At 42.1% G+C, this 10820-nt stretch overlaps 1 protein-coding gene across 2 annotated transcripts in view; it reads right to left on the bottom strand.

Annotated features, from left to right (window-relative positions):
• Positions 1 to 722: 722 nt before the first annotated feature.
• Positions 723 to 10820, bottom strand: part of LOC150061855 (BEN domain-containing protein 5) — a 971256-nt gene continuing 961158 nt past the window's right edge. The window contains exon 13 of one of the 2 annotated variants that reach the window (XM_090334883.1): positions 723 to 867. In XM_090334883.1, the coding sequence (XP_090191009.1) occupies positions 756 to 867 (112 nt within the window). In that variant the 3' untranslated portion in view covers positions 723 to 755. Of the gene's footprint in view, positions 868 to 9313; positions 10659 to 10820 lie in introns of those variants that run through there. The other variant, XM_090334882.1, reaches the window with a different exon arrangement.

Genomic DNA, 10820 nt, shown 5'->3' with positions numbered 1-10820 from the left:
TCTCCCTGTTGACACTTCTGCTTCTCCCTTACTTTGCTTCTTGAAATCACCGATAAATGAAGAAACTATTTTCCCTTTTTTCCTTGTTCCATTCTCTGCTCCTGGAAGGACTAACTTTAGTGCCACGAAAGGCATCATTAGGAAAGCATCAATACACTTGATGATATAATGAAGTGTTGTAGGTAGACAAATGACTATGACTGTTGATAAAAAGGTACCTTGATATTGCATCATGCATTTGTAATGAGGGCCCACAGCATCCACATATGTGCCAAGGTATTTTTTTTTGACTGACTACCATAGAAATACTAAGCATTAGAGCAGAGGGGAATATAAGTAGGAGTAGCAACCACCCTCACTGGCTAGGGACTTACTTCTTCATGCCATTCCATTCACTTTTCACAACCTTCCTATGAGTTAAGCATGAATGAATCGCATTTTGTATGAGAGGTAATTGAGGTCCATAGATGGCTCGAGGACACACGGAGGCAGAACAGGACTTTCGGCTGGATCTATCAGATCGTAGAGTCTCCATCCTGTGGCCACATTTCTTTGTGAATCATTATGACAAGAGTTTCTAACACACACCATTGGAATCTGAGTATGTCTTTTCAGGGGGAGTCGAGCTCCATCACAGCCTATGCAGTGATGTTACTATAAATATGCACGAGTCTTTTGCTCACTATTAACCAACACTTAAGAGATAACATTGCTTTATTTATTCTGTCTGGCAGGTCAAGCATGCTCCATGGTACCTACTGCACAGTGATGTTAATGAGGTCCGCAGTGTTGCACCTCTTGTAGGCCAAGTTCATCACATTCCCTGCTGGTCTCGTCTCTCCAGAGGTCTTTGGTTCAGCATCATGTCTGGGGACAGAGAGAATCTTTGGGAGGCAGAAATCACCACCAGTGTTGCTAAGCTGATGATAAAGCCTAGAAAATTTGAGACTCAGAGAGGGAGAGAGACTTTCCTAAAGGATGCAAATGCTAGAGACAGATTGATATTAGAGTCTAGATATTTTTTCTAGTTCCAGCCTTCTTTTCCCTTTGTAGTGCTGGGGATCAAGCTCTTGGGACATAAGGCACATACATCTAGGCATGTGTTCTATCACTGAGCCATCCCCCACATCCTGTCCGTAGTTTAAGCTTTCTATAATACATGATTTCTAGACAGCTGATGTCCTTGTTTGCCCTGTCTCATCCTCTCTTGTATGAACTATAGCACAGATGCACATAAAATGCCTGCCTCTTGTCCTTTCCCTGGAAGTTGTTTAAAGTTGTCTTGAGATTTAGAAGAGAAATTTCTGGGTTCTACAGCTGAGGAAATTTAGACACAAAGAGAGGAAATGGTAGCTGAATCAGGCTTACATCCAGCCCTTCTTTTCAACAAACCTCTATATGACAACCTTATTAAATGAATGAATGATCACTAATAGGGATAAATGAATATTAAACTTATTAAAAAATGCATTTGGGCATAAATGATGAACAAGACTTAGCATCTGAAAGCCCTCACTCCATGTATTACTTTTCAATAAAGTAAAAACCTCAAAGTTCCCTAGTGCTGCTCTATAGGCTAGAACAATGAGTGTTGATTTCACAATTGTACATGCTTCATTTTCACCCACCAGCTAACTCAGTCTACTTCAGAGCAGGCCCTCGATGAGTGCTTCTGAAATTGAGCAGAAGTGAATAGTCTGGAACCACTGAAGTTCAGTTCTCAGAAAGAAGTTTGGAAAAATATTGGGAGTGTTAAGATTTGGTTTTTTTTTTACTGTACTATGTGAAATTATTTATTTTCTTTTCATTTTTTCCCTTTGGTTTATCCCTATTGCCACTGATTTTTATTTTGATACCCTGCATCTTGTACATACATTTATCTGATTTGGGGAAGGGTAGGAGAATAATAAAACGGTGAAACAACTGACGAAGGGCGAACCAGTGCAGCAACAAGACACTCTGTTGGTAATGAACTTTGCAACTTAGTGGGGAAGAAGGATTGGAGAGGAGGGAAAGTGGGAAGAAAAAGGGGGGGAAACACTATTTGACAAGAAATGTACTTATTACCATGCTTGCATAACTGTAACCCCTTTGTGCATCACCTTTACAATAAAATAAAATTAAATTAAATTAAAAACAAAACAGAACACCATCTTCCTTCTTTATAACACTGCCCCAACAGATATTTTCCAACTTTTAGTTACAAATGGCCCCTAAGAGAGAAACAAACAATAAGAAAAAAATAAAAGGACACTTTCCCAAAGCAGACAGAAACATAAGGCTGAAATATAGAAAAAAAAAAAAAAAAAAGAAGACCTAAGTATTTGAGGTTGATGTCACATTGGGACAGACTCAGGAAGGGCTCTTCATGCCTTCCCCACCCCGGAGGGCCTGGCCCAGCCAGCATCAGCCTCCCCCACCATTAGGAAGGAGGAGGGGTGGTCCTGACATCTGACTGGGCACGGTCCCAAGAAAGCTGGGGCAGAGAGGGTGAGCCATTAATATGGATGACATGTCAAGAAAGTAGACAGAATTTCAAACAGGAACTTAACCCAGGACCTCTGACTATGAGTTGATGTAAAAATGTGCTGAGAATCAATAATCATCTGTCATCTAATAGTAATGCACATCCACAAACATCAAAATGACATAACCCATGCATTTTCACACACAAACCCAGACAAGTTACTCATAAAGGACGCATATACAATGAAAATACAGCAGTGCGTGTGCCAGTTTATCTCTTTCACCTTATGAATGCTCAACATTAAAATTGGACGGTTTCTAATATGGGTCAATAAACTAGGCTCACTCCACCTTGCCCAAGAGTGACTGCTTGCCTATTTGTAAACTTCCATGCAGAAGCATGGGGAATGTGTGGGGTTCCTGTGTCAGGGAAGAGCTCTGCTCTGAGCAGACATCCCCAGGTCTACTCTCACCATGGGGAACAGCAGGAATTGCTGCTCAGGGCCTTGTACCAGGTCCTGGGTGTCAGAAATGAATAAGACTATATGCTATTTTTTAACCCACCTCTCTCTGCTCATTTCATCCAAAGAACAATGCAATAAGGGGCTAAAAGACAAAGCTGATGCACAGGGAAAGTGAAGTAACAGTCTCTATGAAGGGCCAAATTAAAATGTTTAGAGAACAGTTGCCTGGAAGCTCAGAGAAAGCACTATTTATACAGGCTAGGAGAGGCTTCCTGCAGAAGGCCCATGATGGGTTGGAACGACTCAGGACAGCGGAGAGGAACAGGAGGTGCCTGGGCAAATGCAGATGTTTGATCAATTTTGTTGGATTAATGAATGGCAGGGAAGTCTTGGTTGAAAACAAAGCATGGATGAAATGGGAAGGTTGCTGAGGTCTCAAAGGGGAAGACAATCCCCAATTGTTAATACTTTCCCATTCATCCACTCTATTTGAACCATAATCCGCTTACAGAGTATGTCAGTTGAGAATAACGTTATAAAATTAGAGAAGGAAACGGAACTCGGTTGAGGCACTGGGGTTACTCCAACTGAGAAAAAGATTGTTTTATGTCACACAGACAGGCAGCATCAGAGTTGGTTGTAGAACCCATTTTCCTAATGTCTACCTCTTTAAATCTGGCCACCCGATTTGTGTTCTTGAAGTCAGGGGTAGGGAGAGGCTTAAAATGGAGGGAGAGGAAAACTCCCTGGGGCTGGTCTGCTTTACACAGTAAGAGGTGGCTAGGTGGAGCTAGACTTCTTCTATCCTGTCCTCTCTCCTGGCTTGTTGCTACAGCTCTGAGGGTGACACCAACTCTGCCTATTAAGACAATCTTTTCAGGGATGTTTTTCAAAGTAAGAGGCTTGGGCATGGAGGACGTGCAGGGACACCCAGCTGCAAAGGAGGATGCCTAAAGCCAGGCTCGGGGGAACGAGGCAAAATGAGGTCGTGTAATGGGAACAAAAATGAACCAGTGGGCTCCCTGAGGCGGAGACTTTTTATAACCGGCATTCAATATTTATTGGACTGTCAGTCTTAGGACTGATGAAGGTATACAGAAAGGTGGAGGAGGAAATGAAAAGAATGTGAGTGTGAGTCTGATGACATCCAGATGCCTTATCTTGCCTGCTGTGTGGCTTTGGATCGGCTAGGTAACCTATGTATGCTTCTTTCTTTATCAGAAAAATGAGGAGTATTTATGTTTCACAGGATTGTAGGGAGGAGTGTAGGGGATCAAGTAAGAAAGAAATCAGTGCAGGACCTGGAGCCCAGCAACACTCAATCAAGGCAGAGCAGCAACAACAGCAGCCCAGTAGCAGCGTAACTTCAGATAGCAGAAGCAGCAATAGGAGCAGGAACAGTCATTGTAGTGCAGTAGGTAAAGTATTTGCAGTAGTGTAATGGTAGCAGTATAGTAACAGTAGTGCCAGGAGCAGCAGTATTGATTTTAGCAGTAGTATGGGGCAACAGCTGTAGCAGCAGTGTTCTTATCAACTGTAGCAGCCTTGGCAGCAGTGGTAATAGCCATGCCTGCAATAATAGTTACTGCTAGCTAGAGGCACAAAGGATCTAATTGCCTGAGGCGCTGCAAAAGAATCTTGCCTTCAGGAAAGTGCTGGGGGATTCCGTGAATCCATCCCCTTCATCTCGCTAGGAAGACAGCAGCCTTGAAGACCATCCAGGACTTCTGATTTCAGGCCCAAAGCCTGAAACACAACAGGCTGTCTGCACACTGGAATGCAATCCTGTAGTTAAGGGAGCCATCAAAGGAGCCTGGGCAGTGGTATGTTGTCAAAAAAAAAAAGAAAAAGTCAAAGCTTTGGGACGACGAGTCTATAATTAGGATCCAGTCATTTGAGTGAGGTGGAGACAGAATTTCAGATTTGGGATTCGTCTATTCTTCTCTTTTGCTACCTTTGTTGGGTGGTACTTTCGCCTTAGCTCTGAAGCTGTGGTAGGTTCTATAGTCAATATGGAGATGAGAATAACTTAAAACGCTGGGGAGGATGTTAGGCTCTGGAAGCTAAATATGTTATTTTGGAGCCATGCTCTAGCCTGGCTGGGAATCCTCCCGTGCCTGGCTACAAAATGGGTGTTGAGGTTACAGAGATGTATCACTATGAGCTAAGACTGTCAGGAGTTGAGTCTTGAAAGATTTTCTTAGTTGAAGAGGAGGAGGGATATTAGGTAGAGATGAGGAGATTGAGCAGGCTGAACCTGTGGGATTTGACAGCTGAAGGTATGAAGGACACCCCAGTGGATGCTATCTAGACTTTTGGATGAAACCATTGCTTTCAAAGATGCACTACCAGCATGGAGTCAGGTCTCGTAGAGTTTCTGGAAGTTTTTTGGGAAAATGGTTAGAAGGAGAGCATCTGGAGATGGAAGGCCAGTTATGGGTCATTCTAGCAGTAGGTGACGATCAGAGGGGAAAGAGGAGGAAGCATGAAAAAGTTAAAGGAAGGGAAATGCTCAACAATGATGTTAATTAGCATCCCGTTTTAGACAAGATGGAACTCTAGCTACTTAGGAGGCTGAGCTCTGAGGATCATGATTCATAGCCAGCCTGAGCAGGAAAGTCCATCAGACTCTTATCTGCAATTAACCAATGAAAAAAGCTGGAAGCAAAGCAATGGCTAAAGTGATAGAATGCTAGCCTTGAGCTCAGGGACAGCACCTAGGCCCTGAATTAAAGCTCCATAATGGCACACAAATAAAAGAATTCACAAGCGGTAGGATTGAATGTAAGACTCAGATCTGTCTGACTCTGAAGTCAATCTATAACATTGCTTAAGGATAGACTTATCACAGAGGCAGAAGTGGTAGGCCTTAGGAACTAGCTACCTGGACAGAAAGAGGGAGACATAGGAGTTGGGACAGCAGCAGGCTTTGCAGCCTAGACAACAAGGTAGGAAAAAGAAGACATTGACTATGTCAGGTGATGCCAGAGAAAGAAGCAGATTTAGACTGAAGATTGACATGGGGATGGCTGAAAATAGATCCTCTTTATTGGAGACAAGTCAGCACTCCAGGAAGACTTTTTGAATTGGCCAGGTTTGGTGCTGAGGCTTGGACTTCAACTGAGAGGCAGTGGGAAATGTCAGCATTGAGCCTACATCCATCCTATTTACTTACCAACTGTGAACCATAGGCCAAGAACTTACACTGATCTGAATTTGTTCATTAGAAGTGTTCAGTCATAGTTTGTTTATTCATTCCACTCAGTGAGTTTGGACTGTGCTATGGGACCTGTGCTAAGTGCTGAGGCAATAGCATGAAAAAAAGAAAAAAACCCAGGTCTCTGTCCTGGTCATTTCTGTTGTCTCCTAGGTCCTCTCTGACCTGGGAGACTTTTTGGCTGAGCTGAGCCTCTAGAGAAACAACTCCTAGTCTTGACCCCTCAAAGTACTCAGGAAACAGAGACTTAGAATGCAAAAGAGTTAGGGGACACAGTAGTCTTGGTTCAAACACTCTAGAAAAGGGTAGTGATTAGGAACCTGAACTAGATTATGTCCCCCAGGGGTGCTAGGAAGTCCTATAATAATTACGGCCTTGAGCTTCCAAAGGCGTTGGAAGAATCAAGAAATTTCTCTATAATACATGATCGAATGGGCCTCTGTCCCAACCCTTGTTCTGTAGAGGGCTATCCAGAACATTTACTAATATTGACCGTGTGTGTGTGTGTGTGTGTGTGTGTGTGTGTGTGTGTGTGTGTGTGTTAATCCAGAGCAGAAGAAAAAAAAATTTCAGCAGCAAATGCTAAAAAATTCTGAAATCCTAAAATATTTCTCTGAAGCTGGATTATTTTTTGAGACAAGGTCTTAATATATATCCCAGGCTGGCCTCAAACACACAATCCTCCTGCCTCAGATTTCTGAGTTCTGGGATCACAGACATGTGCCATCACACCTGGTTCTGACTCTGTAAACACATGTTGCTTTTCTTCTTTTTAGTTCCATCACCTCTTGATGGTGTCATTGCTTACTTGCTATTCTATTTTTCCCTGTTTTCTGTTTTGTTTTGTTTTGCCAGTTGTGGGGCTTGGATTCAGGGCCTGAGCACGTCCTTGGACTTTCTCAAAGCTAGAGCTCTACCACTTGAGCCATAGCACCACTTCCAGCTTTTTTCTATATATGTGTTATTGAGGAATAGAACCCCAATCTTTGTGCATGCTAGGCAAGCATTCTACCACTAGGCCAAACTACCGGCCCCCTGTTTTCTGTTTTGCTATGAAAACTGAAGAGATAACTGTCGAAAGCCCAGTATAGAGTCATAGAAAGGACTCTCCAAGTCCTCACTTGCAAAGATTTGACCTCTAGGATTCTTAGTGATTTCAACTGAGAAATGTAAAAAAAAAAATCATACTTACTTCACAAGACTGTTGAAAATATCAAATAAGACGAAAGTACAAAGGGACAGAACTTGATGTACAGTATATATCAGATGGTGTTTTATAGATGTATGATTCCATGCTTAATGAATATTAGCCACTTACATCCATGGTTGATTCTGCTCTTTCTACTTAGAACAATAAATTGGGATGCCTTAAAGCAGTCATGCCACTTAGTTCCACTGAAAGTCTATATTCTCAACATGTCCCCATTCCAAAGGCCATGGGAAAATCATCTAGTTTAGGTTCCTCCTATTGCAGGTGGCCTCTGCCTTGTATCCTCTGTGGATTTCATCATCACAGACACTGATAGCCTCCAATTGGTCTACCTTAGCTTTGGAGGTAAATAGATTTTGGTCCTGTCTCAAAGCCTTTGGGCAAATGCTGAGTGAAGCCAGCACTGCATCAGTAATGGCTAAGTTGGGTGAAGACCGAATGGAGACCCTGCATGTCCCTACCTATCTTTCTTTTTTCATAGTTGTCTCCCTTCTCAGAGAGATGCAGAATATTGGTGTGGTGATTGTTTCTGCCCATTTGTGAATGAGAAGTAGGTAGACAGGAAGATAGGCTAGAGTGCTCTCCTGCTGTGAAAAGGGGTCCACTATCCTCCTGCTAATTGACCTTTCAGCATGGTGCTGTCCTTCACCTCAGTGCTGAAAACCTTTCCTTTCCAGATTGAACATCATAGGCATAACCTTGACCAAGACAGCTAAGGCAGAACGGCAGTTCAAAGCCCCCATGAAGGCTACTTGTCACTCCTTTCCTTTCTACTTTGCTAAAGAGAGAAGCAGATAGTTCTACTGGACCCCTATACAGCAGTGTATATAACAATCATGATATTTTTTCCCTCTAGGATTGCTAAATGTTAGCAGAGTCAATATACTATAATTCAGAAATGCTTGCTATGGTTGTCTCTGGTGTTGAATGATGTCTTTTATACTGTATACTCCATTTCCTGATATCTAGATATGGAACACCCTGCCTCGTGTCGGCACATGCCTGCTTCTAACCCAGTATCTCCCTAGAAAAGAAAGTACTTCTATTTCCTTTTTTCAAAACAAATGTCCATATAGACTCTGCTTACATACCTCTGATGAAGAGTTCACTACCTTTCCAGGGAGTTCATCTAGTAGTTAGAAACTCTATTTATTAGGAAATTTTCCTTATCCTGAGTAGTTGTTTCCTTACTAAGACTTACTCCTTGGATTTGGTAATTACTGTTGGGCCACACAGAATGAGTTTGCTTCTCATGATAACCCTTCAATTTTGTAGAAACAGTGACTTTATTTTTCCATTCTTGTTATCTCTTATTTTTTCTTTTTAACTCAAGGATAAATATCTCCAGGATCATCCATTTCTAGTGGGGAATGATTTCTAGATAGCTTGCCATTCTGGTCACATTCTAAATGATCAGAACTATCATTTAGCAAGCACATACTTGTTTTTGTTTTTGTTTATCTGAGTTGTTCTGCATCAAAGCACATCAAATCTTTACAATAATCATATTAAGGCCAATAATATAGTTACCACCTCATAGGTGAGGAAACAGAGGTGCATGGAGGTTAAATTACTAGCCTGAAATTAAAGAAAATATGTCACCATATATAATCATGATGTAGATACAGCCAATGAAATTAGATGTGGACTGTCATGACTCTTGTCTGCCCATGTTGGGTAAAATGAGTCTATTATTTCTGAAAGCTGCCATGCTGTTGGTATAAGTTTAGATGCAAAAACTCCCCAAGACTCTGATGAAGGAATTTCTGAAGTCCAAATCTAACTGATCTTCCTTATAATGATCACAGCGTATAGGTCATGATGATTGAGTGAGGGTCATTTCAATTTTAGGTTAGCTGCTTGAGTGACTGGAAGACTAAAAGAGAAAGCTGCTAAGAAAACCCAGAAGGACAGAGGAGCTGCACAAATCACTTTATTTGTGTTCCTCTGGACAGAACAAAAAACCAAGGAAAGGCTACAGATACAATGGGAAATTCACATCCAACTAACCCATATGAAAAAGAAAGCATGCTTCCTCTTGATTTTTGCAACAGAACTTTGAAAATCTCCAACACAAACAGAAAGAATGCTTAAGCAGAAGTCTGTGCTGGAGGCCCTACCTCCCTGGAGCCTTCTTCCTCTCCCTATCTCCTAATCCTCATTTCCAGGAGGTCATTTTAATTAGTGGGCTGTCATGGTGACTCAGCCTGCTGCTTCCACAGACAGGAAGTGAACATTCTGTTGGACCCATTCATCATACAAAGGAACTTTACTCTTCAGGGGGAAAAAAGCACAAGATTTACCTTTACCTGCCTGGGGAAATACTAGTATTGTTACTTTATTTTTACCTCTCCTACCTGCCTGCAGGGTACATTCTTTGTCTTTTGTATCTCCCTAACCTGGCAATCACTCTTTCCACTTTGCAGATTATCAGCGTTCACCTCCCTTGATCTTTGTCACTAGGGACTTGGAGACTTTAACCATGATAGATCTTTTTGAATGAATAAGCAATTCTTCTCCATCTCTGGAGCTAAAATTTCAATTAAACTACCCAGAAAATGGAGAAACAGCTCTCAGAACAATTTTCTGCAAGTTGCATGCTGGGGGCTGGAGGAATCAGAAAGCATGCAGTTTATAGATAGAGTAACTACCTAAGACCACTGTGATTTCAAACATTCTGACCCACTGTTCACTTGTGGTTGCATATGTTTTGGATTCGAAAATGTGGACTATGCATTTGAAAAGCTTAAAAAATGATAATCCATTTAAAAAGAGACTATCTGTAAAATGACTGTCTACTTTTGAAAAGTAAAGGGGCTTCCAGAGAAACTGACCTAAAATGTGTCAATCCTCTTAAGAAAGCCAGATAGGTTCTCATCCTGTGAGAATCTCTGTGTTGGGGAAAATAGCATCTGTGCTCACCTGGTTCCAGTCTTCTATTTTGTTCAGCTTTGTGCTAACGGCTCCCAATTGATTTTCCCTTGGTGAAAGGGAAAATCAATGATTAAATTTCTCTTTCTTTTCTTTTTCTTTTTTTTCCCCCGTCCCTTCCCTTTCACTAGCTGTATGCATTATCCCACAAGTCCTTGTCTTGGAAACCAGAAAAGAATGGTTAATTTCATGCCACAGCAGGAAATGCACATGCTCCGTGTCCACAAAACCTCTCCAGACTCCATGTCTTTACAAAGGGGTGGAAGGGTCTCTGTGGTTCACTGGGCTCTTCTTGTCCCCTTTGCTCGTGGGAAAGCTGTTGGCCGGGCCCCGCAGGACTGGGTGCTTGGAGGGAGGGGATTTTTCTTTCCTGCAAAGATGAAGATAATAGAGACAAGACAGCACATATCATACTGTTATGAAATAGTTGGTGTGCATGTCTCTCTCCCCGCAATGCCCTGGGATCTTTGAGGGGTAGCGGGCCGATCATCCTCTTCTCTGTGTCCCCACAACCCAGCTTAGGGCCTACTTC

The sequence above is a fragment of the Megascapheus bottae genome, chromosome 6 (genome assembly GCF_031878675.1).
Source record: "Megascapheus bottae isolate mThoBot1 chromosome 6, mThoBot2.hap1, whole genome shotgun sequence".
Classification (NCBI taxonomy): domain Eukaryota; kingdom Metazoa; phylum Chordata; class Mammalia; order Rodentia; family Geomyidae; genus Megascapheus; species Megascapheus bottae.
The sequence above is the reverse complement of the archived record's forward strand: the minus strand, read 5'-3'. Positions and strand labels throughout refer to the sequence as shown.